Here is a 21,985-nt window from a genome sequence, read left to right on the forward strand (position 1 = left end):
TCTCCCATCCATGGCCCACTCTCTTTCCCCACAGGGAGCCGGCCCATCCATTACAGCCTGTGGTGGTTGCTGAGCTCCCACTGAGCCAATTTTCATCCATCTTCCCTTGTCGTCCCCCCCCTGCTGCCTGCCGGCTCTCCTCGCTCAGCTCCCGCTAATGCAGCCTCTGGCGCATGGCCGAGGCTGCCGTTTGGCTTTTAATTTACAAGGGCCTCAGACCTGCAGGCCCCGCCGGCTTGGGGTTTGTTATATGGTTGGTTTCAAAGAGCCGGAGATGGGGAAAGGAAGGGCCAGGATTAGGCTGGGCAAATAAATCCGCGCACGTCGCCTCTCCCCGGCGGTGTTGACAGACAATAAAGGGACTTGTGGAAGGAAATGAGAGGCTAGAATATTGAGATGGGCTGTTTGCTTCCTTAGAGCCCCTGTTAGGAACCAACATGAGCGGGCGGTCAAGCTATCATCGCGGTTCCCACCACCACCACACACACACACACACCGGGAGATACTAGAATGTGGAGGTGGCACGTCTCTTGGGCATGTCACAAAAATGAAAATGGGCTCTAGAGTGTTTGGGTTTTAGACAAAGCTTCCATAAGCAACCCCTTCGGCCACCTAGCTCAGAACTGTCTATTTAGGGGGTTCCCCAACCTTGGGTGCCCACATCATGAGGCCATGCATGCAATCAAAAACGGGGTTCTACCCAGGTTTGGGAGTTGTGTGTGCTCTCAATTTTTGGTTGCGTGGAAGCAAGGTAGAAGGGAAACCTGGGTAGAAGCGATTGTGTGGATGCTGGGTAGCTTTTCCTCCTACCTTGCTTCCACACAACCAAAAATTGAGAGCACACACAACTCCCAAACCTGGGTAGAACCTGGCTATTGGCCAAATTATGGGAGTTGTAGTCCAAAAACAGCTTGGAGGGGTCAATGCTGAGCAGGCCTGCTCATGAGGCAAATGGAACCAAGGAAGCCAAAACAGCATGAGACAGAATGGATGCCTCAGCGAACGGCATTGATTTGGAGCGGGTGTTGGACTGTGTGGATTTGGCACCTGTGGTGAAAGTGGGCAGAAACAAACACCTGAGTTGCTGTGGAGAGGGGAAATCATTATGGATGTCCAGAGCTTAGAGGATGGGCCTGGCAAACGGCCATGAGAGTTGCAGAATGATGAATAATCCACTCGAATCGCTGCCTGCAACCCTTTCCTGAGGCAGGGGGAGGCGGCTGCCTTGGGTGGCAGGTTTTTGAGGGGCTAGCAGGGCAGCACGATGCCATTAGAGTAGCTCTGTGGTCCCAGTCTAAGCCCTGCAAGCTCTGCCGTTCCTCACGCCTTGCAAAGTTTGCAAGAAGTACGAGTGGAGAAGAGGAGGCTGCTGGCAACCTTCTCTCCTCCCTGTCCTCCCACCCCACTTTCAAAGCTTACACGTGTCAGTTTTTAGAGGAAGCTGGTCCCCAGCAGGGGTGTGGCGCAAGGCAACATTTTGCATCTCACCTCAAGCGCTGCAATACTATACCTTGGCCTGTTGCTCTGCAGAGGTCACTGTGGCTGGGAATGATGTGTGTTGTAGTCCAACATTATCTTGGGTCCCAAATGTGGGAACTGCCATTGTAGGAGGTTGGGAGGGAGAGGTCCTTGCCCCGGTCTTGCAACCACTATTATGACGCTTGAGGAGGGATGGAGATCAGGTTTGCCTGGAGCTCACTGGAGCAATAGTACAGTGATATCCCCTCACTGCTAGTGAGAACGCACTTTCGGTTGTACATGTCCACGTTTATTGGAAAACGTTATTTACTGTGGCATTGCTCTTGTAGATCAAAGGTTAAACACCTTCTAGGAACATAGGAAGCGGCCTTCTACTGAGTCAGAACCTTGGTCCATCTAGCTCAGTATTGTCTACACAGACTGGCAGCAGCTTCTCCAAGGTTACAGGCAGAAATCTCTCTCAGCCCTATCTTGGAGATGCTGCCGGGGAGAGAACCTGGAACCTTCTGCATGCAAATATGCAGGTGCTCTTCCCAGAGCAACCCCATCTCCTAAGGAGAATATCTTACGGTGCTCACATGTAGTCTCCCATTCAAATGCAAACCAAGGCAGAACCTGCTTTAAAAAAGGGAGCATTCATGCTTCCTTACCACAAGACTAGTTCTCTTCCAATTAATAATAATTAAAAAAACCCTCTAATAAAAAGTCTATCTGAATCCTAATATTAACGGTGAACACATGGATATTTTAGTGGGGTTTTGGCTAGCTGGTTTTGTGAATCACCCTGCAAAGTCACCAAGAAAAGTTCCTTCTGGTTGCTTCTTCAGTGGAGACACTGACTGACTGCAGCTGATGGTTTTCAGTGCTAGTTCTGATGGATTTTCGGCAGGTTTCCCCACTGTTTCCTGTTTGAGAAATCGTTATCGGGGTTTTTTTGGTCTTTTTTGGTTCCACGCTTGATCTTTTTCATGCCCTGCCTTGTGATTTGTTTCAGAAAGCAGCACATCCCTAAAATAAGTAAATAAATCAAGCAATCAGTGTGGCCATTTTAGCTGGCGGTCAGGCGGCCTATAGAAGATGTCCTGCGAGGTGCCTTTTATTACCGATTTGACTCTGGCCTGAGCTGTACCAATGGCTCTCAGCAAGGCTCCCTGCTCTAGATTCAGCCCTCTGTGTGAGCTCTAATAGCCGCAGAGAGGAGGAGGCAAAAGCTCAATGGCTTTGCGAACAGGTTTGGGGGAAAGCTCAGGAACGGCGCGGGCTTCATGGCAGGCGGGTCACGGTTTGTAGGCTAAATACGGCAGGTGGACTCTTTTGTCTGGCTGCAGATAAGCACCTGTCACAGCAGCTGTGAGAAAAGATGGAGGCCGGGTTCACCGCCTGTGCCCGCACTTCAATCGCGTCTCCAAATTACCTCACAGACGAATGACACGTGTTGGGTGCCGCGCCAGACAGAGATGGCGCCTCGGTCTAGGCAGTGCCCCATTCTGACAGGCCTTCCCCTCGGAAGCGAAATGATTGAACAGAAAGGTAATTTTATTCAAAGGTGTGCCGATACAAAACGGCTGCTGGGACGCTTTGGGACCGAGCCGTCGTATCATTGTCCGTCGCTACAGGACATTAATTAGAGCTAATTGGAAACGGAAGAGAGGCGAGGGGTTTTTTAGATGGCTCGAGGTGGCATGACGGCGTCGACATTTCCTGTGGCGTGCCGTTTTCTCCCTCTGCCCCCTCTGAATAAATAGGTTTGGCAGGTTTTTGGAGCAGGTGTTTGCACCTGCAAGGTAATCGTTGGATTAGCAGGCCCATGGGCAAAGATGGCTCAGTTACACCTTCAAATATCACAGCATAAGATTAGCCCCATTCAGATGTTATTTACTGGAGGTTCCACCTGGTGCATCACGTCACTGATTTCCCCCCAACATGCCTCTCACACTTAACACACGACAGACAAAGAATATTTATATACCGCTTTTCAACAAAAGTTCCCAAAGCGGTTGACATAGATATAAAAAATAAATAAAGATGGCTCCCTCCCTGTCCCCGAAGGACTCACAATCTAAAGGAGAAACATAAGACAGACACCAGCAATAGCCACTGGAGGGATGCTGTGCTGGGGACGGACAGGGCCAGTTGCTCTCCCCGCTGCTAAATAGAGAGCCCTCTTCTTACAGCCCTCTTCTGAAGCGGTGAAGGCTAAAAGCATGACAGCGGGCACTTCAGGGGCCCGGCTCTCTCAATCGGGGACGTGCCTGCCATCACACTTACAGCCTTCACCACTTCCGATGAAGACTGTAAGCATGAGCACCATGGGTGGGAGATGGGAGGACTGGTGGAGTGGGGGGTGAGAAGACTGGAGGGGCAGGACTTCCTTTCTGGACCTCAACTGAATGAGGCTATTGTCTTTCTGTGGTCTAATTGATTGGGGGAGAAGGAAGGAGCATTCTCAGCAAATTGCTGTCCTTCCAGTTTTCCTAGTGTGAATTTGTTTCCAGCTTCCAACTATGAATAGCTTTGAACCTGGTGTGTGCGTTTGTGTGTGTGTCTCTGTGTGTGTTTAAGGCATTCATTTGAGACTTTCAAAGCGAAATTTGAAAATATTCAAAATCTGTTGCGGCTGGTGCTGCCGGGTGGGCAGCAGCAGGAGGCACTTTTTAGGGAAAATTAGTAGGGGCTTATCTCCCTTACCGCCACACCCAAAAGCTCTTAACAGCAGCGACACGCTGCTCAGCACCCGCTCAGCACCCGCACCGCCGTACACTTGCTGGCCACACTAACGGCCTCCGCCAGCAGAATGGAGGAGCCAATACTCCCATCCGCACCTGATACTCCTCCGTATCGGGTGCGGGGCAGTGCAGCGCTGCTGGGAAGAGCTTTCAGGTGCGGCAGTACGGGAGGTAAGCACCTACTGATTTCCCCTTAACGGTGCCTCCTTCCACCCCTGCGGTGCCTGCATCAGCCGCCACTGTTCAAAATCAAATTCTGATTCTGTGTGCAATTTTGTTTGAGCACTAATGGTTTTGATTACATTAACCCAACAACCCTAGGAGGACACTGTCCTTCCCATGATAGAGAAAGGCAGACTGAGGACTAGCAGCTTGCCAGAAGGGTGGTTTTGGTAGGATTTGAAAGAGGATCTCCTAAGCCCCACATCACAATGCTCTCCCTTAAAGTACAACGACAGAAGTGAGTGTTAAGCTCACTCAGGGGCTCTCAAACTTGGCTCCCCAGATGTTGTTGGACTACAACTCCCATCATCCCAGCCCATTTCAGTAGCCCTGAGATACATAGCAACATGTGAAGCTGCCTTATACCGAGTCAGATCATACCTCCATCTAGGTCATTATGGTCTACACCAGGGATTCTCAACGTTGGGTCTCCAGATGTTATTGGACTTCAGCTCCCATAATCCCCAACCAAAGGCCACTGGGGCTGGGGATTATGGGAGTTGAAGTCCAATAACATCTAGGGATCCAACGTTGAGAATCCTAGTCCTGCTCAACTTAGCGCCCCCCCCCACTGTTCTGGGACTACAACTCCCATAATCCCCAGTCACAGTGGCCAATAGCCAGGGATTATGGGACTTGCAGGCCAATAAATGCAGGAGGACCGGAGTTGAGCAGCCCTGATCTACACTGACTGGCAGCGGCCCTCCAAGGTTTCAGGTGGGAGTCTCTCCCAGCCCTCCCAGGAGAGGCCAGAGATTGAATCTGGGTCCTTCAGCGTGCAAGCAGATGGTCTACCACCACCGAGCTAGGTCCCCGCCCTCAGCTACAGCCCCCATCCTGAAAGTTCACTTTTATATACTGCCATTCCCACAAAAACATATACATGTGTACAGAGACACCTGTAAGCATGTGCAACGCCATGTCCGGACAGGGCTAAAGAGGACCGTGATAATGATGATGTCTCTCTTCCTTCTCCATTCCCAGTCCCCATACTCCCGGTTCTTCCTTCAGCCCCACTGGCAGTGCTTGTGGGGGACTCCGTTTCTCTCTCCATCCCCTTCCCCTTCCCCTCTGCTCAGACTACAACCTCCCTTATCTGGAGAAGGAATACAACCACCCTGGCAATGGGCTACTTGCGCCCCAATTTCACCGTTGTGGTAGCCCCTGAATACCTGCATCGGTTTCGCGTCGACCCCGTGCAGGCGAACCTCAACATCACTGCAGTGACTCCCTCCGATTCGGGCATCTACACGGTGGAGGTCTCTCCCCTCGGAAGCGCCGTGGAGAAGGGAAACATCACTGTCGTTGTCTATGGTGAGTGGCACCAAGTTCTCACCTTTTATGCCTCTTTCCTTTCTGATCCCAAGACGGATATTACTTTTTGTGTTGCCAAATTTTGTCCCAGGGTTTGTTTCATCAGGAATCAGATGGTTAAATCTGTAACCTAATTCCTGGGGGGAAATGTTGGCTTTTGAGTACGCAACTGTAAAATTGTGAATTGATGTCACGCAAGTTACTGTAAGTTGTATTAATTCTCCTGCAATTTTGTATTTTTCTTTCTTGTTTTTGTTTCCTGGTCCGTTTCCTGGTCCGTAATACATTTAATCAATCACGTTCTAATCCCTCAACTCAATTGTTTTCTTTCTTTCTTTCTTTCTTTCTTTCTTTCTTTCTTTCTTTCTTTCTTTCTTTCTTTCTTCCTCCCACCCACAGCTGGCCTTTCCATGAGGCAAGGTGAGAAGGTTGCCTCATGCGCAGCTGCATGAAGGGGCGCCGGGGACCGCATGTGTTGGGCCATACCCACCCACCCCCCACAGGCACCACCCTGCCACCCACTGCTGCATTTCCTTGCCCCATTGGGGCACATTGGTCTCTCCATCTGCACCCCACTGGGGACATTTCTTCTCCCCCCTGCTGACCTGACCTAAGAGCACGCCTGCCGCCACTGCCCGGCTTGGTGGCAACATAGTCTGAGCGTGCTCACGGGTCACAACCACCATTGCCTCAGCCGAATGGCCTGAGAATGCTGCTGGTGGTGGGGGTTATATTTGCCTCAGGCAGCCAAATGTCTGGGAGCCCCCCGTTTCCTTCCCAGCAACCATGTTAAACAGGAAGAGCTGGCACCAGAAGGTGCCTCCAGCCAACTCTCAGCTTTTGCCTCTTGCAAATTGCTGTTTTTCACACCCACTTGCACGCACCAGGCCTGGCATCAGTGCACGGTGACCTCAGGCAGCTCCTAGAGCTTTTCAGAAGGCCTGCCACTGATTCTTACCCAAGTAGGAACAGGAACACGTGAAGCTGCCTTATACTGAGTCAGACCATTGGTCCCTCTGGCTCAGTATTGTCTTCACAGACTGGCAGCGGCTTCTCCAAGGTCACAGGCAGGAATCTCTCTCTCTCAGCCCTATCTTGGAGAAACCAGAGAGGGAACTTGAGACCTTCTGTTCTTCCCAGAGCAGCTCCATCCCCTGAGGGGAAGATCTTGCAGTGCTCACACATCAAGTCTCCCATTCATATGCAACCAGGGTGAACCCTGCTTAGCTAAGGGGACAAGTTATGCTTGCTACCAGAACACCAGCTCTCCTGAGTAGGATAGGGCTCAGCCAGCAAAAAGCTACTGCTGGCTCAGCGGCTCCCCCTTGCCTTGGTGGTAGGTATTGCAATGGATGTAGGTTTGTTTACCTGTAATAAAGAAACCCACATCCATTGCATTACCTACCACCCAGGCATGGGGGAGCCACTGTTTACTGTCTTCGTGAGGGTCCCTTCAAACCTGGAGCTGCATAGGGACATAAACTAGGAGACTAAAAGTGTGAGCGCTGTAAGATATTCCCCTCAGGGGATGGAGCCACTCTGGGAAGAGCATTACAAGGTTTCAAGTTCCCTCTCTGGCTTCTCCAAGATAGGGCTGAGAGAGATTCCTGCCTGCAACCTTGGAGAAGCCGCTGCCAGTCTGTGAAGACAATACTGAGCTAGATAGACCAATGGACTGACTCAGTATAGGGCAGCTTCCTATGTTCCTATAAGAAGCCGCCTTATACCGAGTGGTTAGAGCAGGCCTGTTCAACTTTGCCCCCCTCCCAGCTGTTTTTGGACTACAACTCCCATAATCCTCAACCACAGTGGCCAATATCCAGGGTTTATGGGAATTGTAGGCCCACATCTGCCAGAGGGCCAAAGTTGAGCAGGCCTGGGTTAGTGTGTAGTGAGGGATAGCTCCCGGGTCCCATTTCGGTGTGTGTTTTCTCAGAGCAGGTGGGTAACGTCTCAGTGAGTCCATTGACTGCGGCGGTGGCAGAAGGCAATGACTCGGTGACCCTGATCTGCAGCCCAGTCCGAGGCTCCGTCTCCTGGGCCAAGGATGGGAAGGCCCTGCCAGAGAACCCGCGGTATCTGCGCTCTGGTGGTGCCTTGCAGATCGACCACCTGCTACGCCAAGATGCTGGGCTCTACCAGTGCACCGTCTCCAACCCTTTCGGGAACGGAACTGCGACCGCTCAGCTCTCTGTCTATTGTAAGTACAGGCCCCAAACACGTGCGTCATCATTTGATTTATTGACCTAGGCAGTGCCGTGTAGTGGTTAGAGTGCTGGACTCCGAACAAGGGGACTGGGCTTGAAATTTCTGGAGAGCCACCAAGTATCCTGGTTGACCACGAGTAAGTCACTGTCCTACCACACAGGGTGGTTGTTATGGATTGTTTGTTTGTTTGTTGTATTTTATACCGCCTGATATGTGCGTCTCTAGGCAGAGTTAAAACACAGTAGTTGGTGGTGGTGGTAGTGGTTTGTGTGTCTGTGACCCCTGCTAACTGGGCAAAGAGGCACCTTTTAACGTGGTGATTCGCTTTATTATTATTAGTATTATCATCTTTATTGTTACGGTCATTTGACGAGCAAAACACAAAGTACAAAAGCTTTACATAAAAGCGAGCTTTACATAAAAGTGAACTTGGTCAAATATTTATTTAGCAGGGGGAGAGTAACTGGCCCTATCCACCCCTAGCACAATAACTCCAGTGACTGTTGCTGGTATCTATCTTGGGCTTCTTTTTAGATAGTGAGCCCTTTGGGGAAAGGAAGCCATCTTATTTATTTTTTTGTTGTTTCTCTATGTAAACCGCTTTGGAAACATTTGTTGAAAAGCGGTATATAAATATTTGTTGTTGTGTGTATATAAGCACACCACCTTGATCTAGAGGGTGGTGTAAGATAGAGGGTAAGATAGAAACGGAATTTAAATAACAAAATGTCAATTTCTGGGAAATCCTGGTGAGGATCCAGACTCACTTCATCACGAGGGCCCCTCGAGGATGGGCAAAAGGAAGTTGTCAGGCAGGGGTGGTGCTAGGGGAGAGGGGGCCCGTCTTCTCCTCTCTCTCTGGCGGCCCCCCAGAGTGAGGGAGATGGGAAGAGAGGAAGGGAAGAGAGATGGTCTTGTGGTCGCAAGCATGACTTGTCCCTTTAGCTAAGCAGGGTCCGCCCTGGTTACATATGGATGGGAGACTAGAAGTGTGAGCGCTGTAAGGTATTCCCCTCAGGGGATGGAGCCGCTCTGGGAAGAGCATCTAGGTTCCAAGTTCCCTCCCTGGTTTCTCCAAGATAGGGCTGAGAGAAACTCCTGCCTGCAACTTTGGAGAAGCCGCTGCCAGTCTGTGTAGACAATACTGAGCGAGATGGACCTACGGTCTGTCTCAGTATATGGCAGCTTCCTATGTTCCTATGAGATGAAGAAAAGAGGGAGGGTGAAGCTGGGCCCCCCGGGTTCTTTGAACCCTTTCACTCAGTTATAGCTACACCCCTGTTGTGGGGCTCCCTTGGTGGCCCTTAGATCCTTGGATCTTGGAGTTTCCACTCTCTGGGGAGTTCTTGCCAATCTGTACCCTCATCATCGGCCAACCAGTCTTTATATAGTGTTGCAGTCTCGCTGGTAGTTTCGCAAGAGTTCCCGGTCTCGCCAGAACTTGTGCAAGATGTCCCAACCCCGCAAGAGTTCATTGTGAGACCTCGCAAGCCCATTTCTGGGTCTCGCAAGATTTTGCCATTTGAGCCCAACATTCTGTCGGACAGGGAGGGGCCCCCAAAGGGGATAGAATGGGCTTGGAGAAAGGCCCATCACAACGTTCGGGGGGGGGGCAATGTGGCAGCCCCTGAACGGCAGGGCAAGGGGTCTGTCATCGTCATCCGATGTATTCATCAGGCTGTCCAAAACGATGGGACCCTGACAGAATTGCTTTTTCACATAGTGCAAACCTCTGGAATTCTCTGCCACTGGTGGTGATGGCCACCAGTTTGGATGGCTTTAAAAGGTCCTTAGATAAGTTCATGGAGGACAGGTCAGTCAATGGCTCCTAGTCATGATAGCGATAGGTTTTCTCCAGGCTCAGAGGCAGGATGTCTCTGAGGTTATTGACACAATCAAAAACTGTGTTCTACCCAGGTTTGGGAGCTGTGTATGCTCCCAATTTTCACTTGTGTGGAAGACAGAGGAAAACCTGGGTAGAAGTGACTGCATGGAAGCTAGGTAGGAGGAGAAGCTACCCAGGTGTTCCTCCTACTTTCTCTCACACAATCACTTCCACCCAGGTTTTCCTCCTACCTTGCTTCCACACAACCAAAAACTGGGAGCACACACAGCTCCCAAACCCGGGTAGAACACAGTTTTTGACTGTGTGGATGAGGTCTCTGAATACCAGTTGCAGGGGGAGCAACAGCAGGAGAGAGGGCATGCCTTCACCTCTTGCCTGTGGGCTTTCCAGAGGCATTAGGATGCAGGACTAGATGGGCCTTGGACCTGATCCAGCAGGGCTCTTCTTACGTTCTAAGAAACCATCCCAGCCACAAGCGGAAATAGACCTGCAATCCGGCCCGGGAGAAGCGCTCTGTCTTCCAGGTGGCTGGGCAGAATGACAGACAATAAGGCCTCCATGCTGCCTCTAAATGACCACTCCATCAATCTGAATGGCCCTATTAGTCGGGGAGGTCACAACCTGGGTAAACAAAGCCATGAGGAAGCGAGAAGGTCCCCGCACTCTGGCAGACAGATTGGCCAAACATGTTTTTTTAGATCTAGGAAACAGACATTACATTCAGGCAGTATTGCATGAGTTGGATGTTCTGTTGCCTTGCAGATGGCCCAGAGACCCCGACGATCACCATCTCGTCGTCATCAGATCAGGAACCCGAATCGGGGAGCTTTGTGCTAGTGAACAGCAGTGTGAACCTCACGTGCCTGGCGCCATCCCAGCCCCTGGCGAAGATCTACTGGAATGTGGCAGATATCCAGGACACCTTTGTGCCCTCTGTTCCGGTGCTGCATCTCCCTAGGGTGAACTTAAATCAAGCTGGGCCCTATACTTGTCTGGCGTTCAATCAGCAGACGCAGCGGCGCGTCCGAAGCACTCGTAATCTCGTCGTCGCCCGTGAGTTGAATGGGGTGTGGGCCCTCCTTCCCCACTAGAGGGTTGCTAAGCTCGGTTCGAGGGGAGGGAACCGATACGGGTCACCCACTACGAGCAGTTAGAAGTGTGTGCCAGACATCTATGTGAGATCTCAAGTCCCTTGCAAAGAAAGACAGAACTCTCAGGGGTCCTGGGGGAGAAGGGAATCCTTGCTCAAATCTGCAGCGTAGCACCACAGCACGCCAAAGGAACATAGGAAGCTGCTTTGCCCTGAGTGAGATTCTTGGTCCATCTGACTCAGGATTGTTTACACTGACCGGCAGAAGCAACTCTCCCTTTCAGGCAGGAGTCTTTCCCAGCCCTGCCCGGAGATGTCCGGGATGGAATCTGGGACCTTCTGCCGGCAAGCAAAGCAGACGCTCTATCGTTGAGCAACAATGGTTCGGGGAAAGTGAAGAGATGAATTCATGGAGGCTAGGTCTATCAATGGCTACTAGTCGAGTGGCTATAGGCCACCTCCAGCCTCAGAGGCGAGATGCCTCTCAATATCAGTTGCAGGGGAGCAACCGCAGGAGAGAGGGCATGCCTTCATCTCTGGCCTGTGGGCTCCCCAGAGGCATTGGGGGTCTGCTGTGGGAAACAGGATGCTGGACTAGATGGGCCTTGGGCCTGATCCAGCAGGGCTGTTCTTATGTTCTTATGAAGGTGTCTTATGCTGAGTCAGGATGTCGCTCCATCTGGCTCAGTATTGTCTATGCCAGGAGTAGGCAACCTTGGCTCTCCAGTGGCTGCTGGACTACAATTGCCATCACCCCCTGCTCAATGTTTTGTGGCTGGGGATGATGTCGTCAGCAGCAGCTGGAGAGCCAAGGCTGTCTTCCCTGGCTTTAGCTCAACTGTATTGTGGAAGCGAAGGATTAGTCTAGATTTCTCTCCCTGAAACCAGTCTGGCTGACTTGTGTGATTTGAGAATTCATTGCCATCCATTCATTGCCATCCATTCATTGCTGTTCATTGCCATTCATTGCCATCCCTTCATTGCCATTCATTGCCATTCATTCGTCCGTTCTTTCTCTTTCCTCAGAACGGCCCATCGGATCCCCTCTCTGCTCTGTGACTTCAGCGGACAATGGCACCGCTTTGCTTTTTGTTTGTTCCTGGCCTGGGGGCTCACCTGATCCTAGTTTAACTTTCCAAGGGCTCTCCGGGTACGAGGAGGAGGTCAGTACCTCCAGCGTGCGGCAACTGCTGACTTCTCCCTTCCCACCTGAGCTTAGCGGCAACAGAGTCACCTGTCTGGGACGCCACCTGGCAGCACAGAGCAACTGCAGTGTGACACCAGGTGAGAGAAGTGGGCGGGTAGTCTCAGCGGGATGTGGCTGCATTACTGTGACATGCCACAAGAGGGATTTGAAGGCAGGAACCAAATTCTGATGCTCACATAGTCCATTGAGGAGTTCCCAACCTGTGATCCTCCAGATGTTGCTGAACTACAACTCCCATCATCCACAGCCATGATAAATTGTAGCTGATGGGAGTTGTAGTTCAGCATATTTGGAGGAGGACAGACTGGGAACCTCTGGTCTATTGCAGTGTTGGTCAACTTTTTAAATAGCAGGTACCACAACTTCAGGACTACAACTCCCATCATGCCTGGCCACAGTGAACAATACTCAGGGATGATGGGAACTGTGCTCCAACGTCTGTGGGAGGGCCAAACTTGTGCTGCATTGTCCTGGGAAATTTAAGAAGTGCCTCAGTTTTCCAATGGAGTTTATATTTACAGAGAATGTGAGCCATATGTTGGAAGAAGTGTTGTGTATATAACGACCGTGATACGACACATATCTAATGTAGGATGGGTTGGATTGCCACCTTTTAAATTAGGGCTGCACAACTCAAGGGTGTATCGGGCCATAAGGTGATATTGGCCAAAGCTGGGAAGGCTGAACTGAATTATTAATGGGAAATACAAATGCCAATTTTTTGGCCAACATTTTGAAAGGAGAATGCAGCAGCATCCGGTGCCGATCAGCTGGGGGTGGAGGTTGGAAAATGAGCTGCGGCTGTGTCTCTCAGTCTTCCTTTCTGCCCCATCTTGCATGCCTCCCCCTTGCTCGTCCTGCCCCAAACCATTGGCCCATCTAGCTCAGGATTGTCTTCACAGACTGGCAGCGGCTTCTCCAAGGTTGCAGGCAGGAGTCTCTCTCAGCCCTATCTTGGAGATGCTGCCAGACAGCTGTCTCCCCTTACCCTATTATAGTTACGCCCCTGGGTGGTTGACACAAAAGTTAGAACGTGTCTACAAAACCACCGGCTCTCCCTTCACAGAAGCCCCCTCGGGTGTCTCGCTCTCGTTCTGGGCCTATGATGACGCAGACGGGTCAGTGACTGTGGAGTTCCACTGCCATGGGAAATTCAACCCCGTGCAGATTGACTGGCTTCGAGACCGGAGGCCACTGGCTGGAGGCCGTTACCAGCTAAGCTCCAAAGGCAACCGACTCACCATCTGGAACTTCACTGCCCCGCAGGACCTGGGAGATTACAGCGTCAACTGCTCCAACCCCCTGGGATCCCAAAACTCCAGCCTCACAGTTGTCGGTAAAATGATTTTGCATCAATGGACGTAGAAATCCAGGTCCTGTTCTGGTCTTGGCAGGTTGAAGATGGGCTGGAGGAGATGGGGGGAAATAGTGTGTGGGGGGCGGGGGGTTGGTTAAAGTGCTGCTGCTCTTGTTAAAACCAGTCACATCCCCACGGTTACTTTAAATTGGGTCTTTGGTCAATAACATAGGAAGCTGCCATATACTGAGTCAGACCATTGGTCTATCTAGCTCAGTATTGTCTTCACAGACTGGCAGCGGCTTCTCCAAGGTTGCAGGCAGGAATTTCTCTCCGCCCTATCTTGGAGATGCTGCTAGGGAGGGAACTTGGAACCTTCTGCTCTTCCCAGAGTGGCTCCATCCCCTAAGTGGAATCTCTTCCAGTGCTCACATTTCTAGTCTCCCATTCATATGCAACCAGGGTGGACCCTGATTAGCAAAGGGGACAAGTCATGCTTGCTACCACAAGACCAGCTCTCTCTCTCCTCCTGTCCTTGTATATATGTACAGGCACCTGAATGCATGGACAACACAATACCTGAATAGGCTTCTTGTGCGTTCCCTATCTTGTCAGGTCCGTCCATCACTGACTGGATGCTGTCTCATGGAACCCTGCCCGGCTCTGCATACATCACCTGGACTGTTCCCAACAGATCCGTGGTGACCAACTTCTGGATCCAGACGCAGGATGCAACACAACGCCGTTCTGCTGAGGAATGGAAGACCGTGGATGTTCTTGGGGCTACTAACCGATCTGCCACCATTGTGGGGCTCGAACCCCAAACATCCTATTCTTTCCGAGTCGTGCCTCGTTTGGGGTCCCAAACCGGGGATGCCTCTTCTGTACAGATCCTCCAACCAGAAGGTGCATGGATCTTGGATGTTCAGACATAGAAGATGGTACTTTGGGGATCAGAACAGCCTAGCAAACCAGTCCTCAAAGGCAACCAACCTGCATAGCCTTAAAAAATTTTTTAACCTACCTTTCCGCATACACAAGCCAGTCATACCTTTGAATTCACGTATGCTTCCTTCCTGGTTGGATTGCCTGGGGGTGTTCTTTACAATAGGCCAGCAAAGCAGATAGCCTTTAGGAGGCCAGTTCAGAGGGAATAGCTGAAGAGCCAGTATTTTTAAACGGGATTGAATTAGCACAAAGGCAATGAAAGCATTTTAAATGGCTTAAAAGATTTTAACGCCAGTAAGCGTTCACACCTACTACTTTATGAAAAGCACTGTTCGCAGCTATTTAAGATAAATGCTTTACCGTGATAGTTACAAATGAGGGTCTTTAACATCATGTAGTACAAAGTAGGCTTTCATGAATATTCTCCTGTTTCATTTTTTGGGTAAAAAAAGTACTGGTTTCAGAACTGTTTTCCCCAAGCCTTTACACTGTGTAGCCCACCGTTCACCTTTTTTTCAATCCTGTTTGATACTGATTTTCCCAATCTGATTATTTGACTCCATTTTTTTTGTTATAATCCTGAATATTCTTCTTTGGGATAGTTGCACGGGGCATTCTAGCCAATCAGGGATCCTGTAATGAATGGGATGTTGTCATGTAGTCAATCAGTTTTGATCATGTAAATTACTTGATCAAAACTGATTGACTACATGACATTGTCCCATTCACTACAGGATCCCTGTAAATTACATCAAAACTGATTGACTACATGACATCATCCCTTTCACTGCAGGATCCCTGATTGGCTGGAATGCCCCATGTACATTGCATGATGTGATGACAACGTCTATAAGGGTGTCTATAAAGGCTTGGATCCCTTTAAGCAAGGCTTTTGTGGTTAAGTCAGGACTTCCATGGTTCTTAGCTTGACTTCTCCATCCTCTTCTGCCTTGCAGGCTCCCATCTGAGTTCTGGTGCCATTGCTGGAATTGTGGTCGGCTCCATCTTGGGGATGTTTCTGATCACTGGACTCCTGATGCTGCTGTTCTTCTACTTTCGGAGAGGTGGGCTATACATGGTTGAGGTCTCCTCTTGGGGTGCAACATAGGGAAAGAACCATGAAAAGCAGGCACTATTATGCTAAATTCCCCTAAATTCCAGGAGACATGGCAACCCTAAACATAGGAACCTGCCTTATACAGAGTCAGACCACCAGACCATCTAGCTCAGTATTGTCTACTCTGATGGCAGTGGTACTTCAGGGTTGCAGGCAGGAGTCTCTCCCAGCCCTACCTGCAGTTGTTTTTTGTTTGTTTGTTTGTTTGATTGAGTGATTTCTATAACTTTAAGATTAACGTCTGCAGCGATTCAGCACCTTGAATATGACTTCCTGGCAAAAAATTCTGGAGCCTGCAGAGCCCAATTCATGCTTTGAATCTAAATGGGTCAAAGGACTGTAGCTCAGGGGTACAGCACCTTCCTTTGCATATGGAAGGTCCCAGGTTCAATCCTGGGCATCTGTGTCCAATGTCGAGTTGCAGTGACAAAACTCACTATAAACTGAGGATTTAGATTGGAACCACATATCTGAAACCTCAGGTTCATCACTGTGCCAAACCCCATTTGCACACATTCGGACATAACGCTAGCAGAACCTCTGGCCCCTTCAACTGCAGTTCACTGTTATGTGCGAATGTGGCCATTGAATTATCTTCTTTCTAGACAAATCAGCCTGGGGGCTATTGATCATATGTGCTTGTCTCCATACCCTTTCCTCTTTCCATTTCTTCAGCCCTGCCAACATATTTTGAAAACTTGGACATCATATGCCGTCTTAAGGGCTAGAAACTTTAAATGGATGCTGATGTTCTTACATTCTCAGCATGCTGGATTCTGTGCCCTGTTTCTGCCCTTGAAAAGTTTGCAAAAGACATCATACATTACCCTCTAATTTTATTATTTAACATAAACATCCTTGCTCTTCTTGGACCAATCAGATGCTGAAGGATTTGACTGGTCAGAGATGAGCAAGGACATTTATTGAGGTAATTTGATTCTACCTTTACTCTGACCAATTTGGATGCATCGGGCCTGTCACTGACTCTTGAAGATGATTCAGGAGGAGAAAAGAATCCTCTGTTCCTGTCGTGAGCCAATCACGGTTGAAAGGGAGAGGCAATTGTTTTGGTGCCATCCAGGGGTCCCTCCCTCTGGTCTGTGTTCCACAGGGTGTGTTTTTAAGTATTTGAAGAGGGGCAGTCTCTTAATGCAGTAGCATAATCACATTTTTGTCCCGGCAGGAAGCAACAAGAAAATCCCCCCAACACCACCTGAGACCCGACAACATTACCTGTCACGCCAGGTGAGAGACAATGAGATGGGAACATACCCTATTTTCACACATACTACTACTACTACTACTACTACTACTGCTACTACTTATATACTACTTTTCAACAGAATTTCCCAAAGTGGTTTACACAGAAAACTAATTAATAAATAAATAAGATGGCTCCCTGTCCCCAAAGGGCTCACAATCTAAAAAGAAACATAAGGTGCACACCAGCAACAACCAGCAACAGCTTTCTGGTACAAGGGGAGCAAACTACTGGTGATTCTCTGGTGGTTTGTATAAAAATTATTTAAAATTTTTAAATCTGTGCAAAAATAGTTCTGTATAACCTGCACCCACTGAGATCCCAACACACACAACACACACACACCCTTGCTGGATACAACCTGCCCCCCAGTATACCCTGTGGGGTATGTGCACGAAACGACAGTGGAAGCTGGAGAGATGGGTGGTGAAACTGACCAATAAGAGGCACACATGCATAGCAAGACTTAACGGCGTCGTCATCAAGTGGCAAGCATTCATGTGTGAATTGGGCCTGATCAGCCTGTAGAGGGTAAACCCATGTTTCTTGCTCTCACTTCTCTTCCAGTTCCCGAATGGAAGTAAGCTGGAGCCATATGACCACTCTTGGGGCAATCCCCGCTGGTCATCAGAAGGCTCGGACATCTATGCTATCACCTATGAGAAACACCTAGGCAGATATGGTGACCGCAGCACGCTGGTGAGTCCTACTGCTCCGGGAAGATCTGCAAAGATATAGCAGCGGCCGGCTTAAGTTGGCCAAAGATCCAACCCAGGTCCAACCCGGCCAAAGGTCCACCCATGTCCACCCATTGCTTCTCCAGAGCCACCTGGTGTCGAGGCGAGGGATAGGACCAACGCAGGGGGCCAGCCAGACCAGACCTTATTCTTTGCCCTTTTCACTTCTAAGAAAAGTGATGGTAGCCAACCACAAAGCTCTGAAGGTGTCTATCTTCAGCTCTGAAGGTCATGTAGAAGAAGGGAGCAGACTTGTTCTCTGTTGATCCTGAGGAGGAATGTCCTAACTGTAAGAGCTCTTGGCAGTGGTGGGCTCTCCTGTGCTGGAGATACTGAGCTAGATGGGCCGATGGTCTGCCAGTATAAGGGAGCTCCCTGCGTTCTAACATTTCACTGAGGATGGGGCCATAGGCAGAGCATCTGTTTCGGATGCAGAAGAGCCAGGTTCAATCCCTGGCATCTCCAGATAGGACTGAGAAAGAAGGATCGTTCAACACTCGTACGACGGGTCTACACTGTACATGGGGACAGATATGAACACAGGTACAGTCATTCACACGTTAGGTTTTGCACAGGCTCCAAACTACACTTCCTGTCTGTACCATGCATTTGAAAGGCCTGCATCCAGGTTCACTTTGAGAATGAACACGTAGAAAGCTGCCATACTGTATACTGAGTCAGACCATTGGTCTATCTAGCTCAGTAATTGTCTACACAGATTGGCAGCGGCTTCTCCAAGGTTGCAGGCAGGAATCTCTCTCAGGCCTATCTAGGCGATGCCAAGGAGGGAACTTGGAACATTCTGCTTTTCACAGAGTGTCTCCATCCCCTAAGGGGAATATTTTACAGTATTCACATGTGGTCTCCCATTCAAATGCAACGAGGGCAGACCTTGCTTACCTAAGGGGACAAGTCATGCTTGCTACCACAAGACCAGGTCTCCTCCCTAGACAGGTACAATCATTCACACAAACACATGTATGAGTGTACAGACATCTGTACACCCATACAGCATAATATCTGGATCAGGCTAGACTATTGCCTGGAAACCCTTGAGCACTGCTGCCAGTCAGTGTAGACCACGGTGAGCTAGATGGGCCAATGGTCTGACTCAGTGGAAGGCAGCTTTTTATGTTCTAATGTCCTCTGCTCCATCCTGCTCTCTGACCCATTCTCTTCCCCACCCACCCCCAATTCTCCCCAGCCTATAGATGCCAGTGACAGCAGCACCCTTTCCTCAGCCATACAACCTGGGACCAAGAAAGTACGCAGTGCTACTCAGGTGTGACCTGGAGAAGGTGTGATGTGGAAAAGAAGCTGTGGACTAGGAAAGAAGCCGTCGGCCAAACGTGGCTGATGATGTGGGATGCTGGCATCTGGAATTGGAGTCATGGCTTCTCTCCTGATGCATCCATAAGTGATACGAGATACGCGATACGAGCCTGGGATACGAGAGCCAGATTTCTGGAATTAGAACTTTGGCTTCATGGCACCATGATGGGGCTGAAAGTCCAATGGGCAACCCAGATCTCTGGGGCAGCAACCTAGCTAACCCTGGTGAGGTTGAATGGGAGAACAGGATCCAGCCATTCAGGGGGCTGCATGTTGTGTAGGCTGGAGGCAACGGTAAGATCCAGGCATCCAAAGCACACCAAACAGGATGATGAAAAATGTTGTCTGGGATTCTGAGCTTTCTGCCATGGCCACGCTAGGGATCTCTTGGAATGGAGCTTTACGACAGAACAACCTGAGTTCTTGGCATGAACTGGGAAAGTGGCAAGAGAACAAGTTCCTGAATGGGGGTATGTTACAAAGAATGCTTAAGCTCACCCTTGCAGCAGAGGATGTTGCAAAGGAGAGGCCTGATGGTGTATTTGAAGGGTTTGGACGCTGATACCTCTTTGCAGAGGGTAGTACTCAAAAGCTGCCAAATGAACATGTGCCTTTCTGGGCGGCAATTTAGCCTCCTTATATCCCACGGCTGCAGTCCTGCATCTGCCAAAGTTATCCTTTCTGTTATCAAAAGACGACTGGAGCCCTTCCTTATACTGAACACGGAAATTTTTACCAGGACCTACTAAAACTACGATTATAAAATTTCAACAAAAGTGATCAAAGTGGTTTATACTGGAAAATAAACAAAGAAGTAAGATGGGTCCCTGTCCCCAAAGGGCTCACAATCTAAAAAGAAATGCAAGATAAACACAAAAACCACTGAAGGGATGTTGTGCTGGGATCGAATAGGAACAATTGCTCTCTTCCTATTAAAAGAGAATCATGAATACGAATACGACCAATATTTATATTCTGCTTTTCAACAAAAGTCCCCAAAGTGGTTTACAACTAACTGTGCTAAACACTTTGAAAGGTGCCTCCTTTGCTGTATTAATGGGGACCTTCCAGTTTGGATGTGTTTGAAGACATTGGAGCTCCCTCTCTGAGGCTGGAAGAGATAACTCTGGGTTGGGTCAGTTTGGAGAAGGTGGTCCTTCCTCCCTGAGCATGGAAGCAGAGGGCGTGACTTCCTGGTTTGGGCCAGTTTGAAGAGAGTGGTACTTCCTCCCAGGGGTCTTACAGAGAGGGCGGAACTTCCTGGTTTGAGCCAGTTTGAAGAGGGTGGTACTTCCTCCCAGGGGTCTTACAGAGAGGGCGGAACTTCCTGGTTTGGGCCAGTTTGAAGAGAGTGGTACTTCCTCCCAGGGGTCTTACAGAGAGGGCGGAACTTCCTGGTTTGGGCCAGTTTGAAGAGGGTGGTATTTCCTCCCAGGGGTCTTACAGAGAGGGCGGAACTTCCTGGTTTGGGCCAGTTTGAAGAGAGTGGTACTTCCTCCCAGGGGTCTTACAGAGAGGGCGGAACTTCTTGGTTCTGTTTGGAGTGACAGAAAACATCCTGATGCTGGTAGTAGACCATGTTGTGCTGGGGTTGGATTAGGAATCAGGTCCTCCTGGTCTTCTCCGTAGGAAAGAGCACAATTTTTTCTGAGGTATTATGAAAGAGAGTAGGACTGGCCGATTTTGCTCATGGGTTGCCATACTTGGAGCCCTCCCGGCATGGAAAGGGGAGTGCATTTATTGGCTCGTGTCCGCTTCCTTCTGCCCAATGGACTCCTTCCATTCTTCTCCCTGACAATTACCCCATTGATAGTTCTGCATACTCATTCATTTGAGTCCCTCTGGAAGATTCCCAACAGAGGAGAGGGGTGGGGAGGGATTCGTGGATGCTTTACTTGGGTTTTGCACAATGAACTGAAGGCTTTTTGTCTAATCTTGAACAATGCAGTTGCCGTCCTGACTGAATAATGTATATTCCGTTAGGAAGGAATCAGCATTGTTTAGAATTGCAGACCAAGAGAAACCCCAGCACTCTGTGCAAAATCAAAATGGGTGCATCTAATCAACACTGAAGACGCTACCTTCACTTTGCTCCCCGAACAATTCCTCTCACAGCCAGCACAAAGGGGGCTGTATTAGCAATATCGATCTATCTATCTACTTACCTCCCTCCCTACCTACCTAAATTCTGCTTTAATGTTCTTAACTAAAATGGTTGCCTTTGTGCTGGAATTAGCAAGAGTTGTGATTTCTTTCTGGACAGCAAGAAGGCTGCTCATTAATGATTTGCCTGTGCAGTAATGAAATGCAGCAGGGTCAAATATGACGTGGTGGGACCTCTGTGTATTATTATTATTATTATTAATATTAATGTATTACATTTATATCCCGTCCTTCCTCCTAGGCGCACAGAATGGTGTGTATGGTCTATGTTTAATCCCACAACAATCCTGTGAGGTAGGTTAGGCTGAGAGAGAAGCGACCAGCCCAGAGTCACCCATTGAGTTTCATGGCTGAAGTGGGATTTGAACTCGGGTCACTCCGGTCTTCGTCTAACCCTCTAACCACTACACCATGTTGGCTCTCATGTTTAGAACTCCTGACAGCTGCTTTATTACTCATAAGCAGGGGGAGGCCATTTTGATTGAGGTTTCGGGATGGCGAGAGCAACTGTGTGGCGCAGTGGTTAGGGTCTTGTGGTAGTGAACATGAATCGTCGCTTTTGCTAAGCAGGGTCTGCCTTGATTTGCATTTGGATGGATGAGGGCATGTGAGCACAGCAAGACATTCCTCTGAGGGGATGCAGCCATAATTCAGTGGTGCATGCTTGAATGCAGAGAGTCCCAGGTTCAATTCCTGGCATCGCCAGGTAGGGCTGGGAGAAGACTCCTGCCTATAACCCTAGGAGCCGCTGCCCTTCAGTGTAGACAATACTGAGCTAGATGAACTAATGGTCTGACTCAGTATATGGCAGCATCCTATGCTCCCACCCATCTTCTGAAAGTATTATACTAGGGCTGGGGAGACCCGAGTTCAAATCCCCATTCAGCCATGAGACTTGCTAGGTGACTCTGGGCCAGTCACCTCTCTCTCAGCCTAACCTACCTCACAGGGTTGTTGTGGGGATAAACATAACCATGAACATTGCTCTGGACTCCTTGGAGGAAGAGTAGACTATTATGGGAATGAAGGCCAACTCGA

The 21,985-nt window shown here is 49.5% G+C and overlaps 1 protein-coding gene across 1 annotated transcript; it reads left to right on the forward strand.

Annotated features, from left to right (window-relative positions):
- The first annotated feature begins 5,551 nt into the window (after positions 1-5,551).
- Positions 5,552-20,063, forward strand: LOC128332849 (V-set and immunoglobulin domain-containing protein 10-like). The gene is made up of 10 exons (XM_053267619.1): positions 5,552-5,741; positions 7,678-7,941; positions 10,558-10,848; positions 11,912-12,169; positions 13,159-13,428; positions 14,005-14,295; positions 15,294-15,401; positions 16,638-16,699; positions 17,283-17,414; positions 18,657-20,063. Exons 1-10 carry the CDS (start codon positions 5,552-5,554, stop codon positions 18,738-18,740), a joined length of 1,950 nt encoding a protein of 649 aa, XP_053123594.1. The 3' UTR covers positions 18,741-20,063.
- The last annotated feature ends 1,922 nt before the right edge of the window (positions 20,064-21,985 follow it).

This window comes from Hemicordylus capensis, chromosome 7, assembly GCF_027244095.1.
Source record: "Hemicordylus capensis ecotype Gifberg chromosome 7, rHemCap1.1.pri, whole genome shotgun sequence".
In the NCBI taxonomy this organism is placed as follows: Eukaryota; Metazoa; Chordata; class Lepidosauria; order Squamata; family Cordylidae; genus Hemicordylus; species Hemicordylus capensis.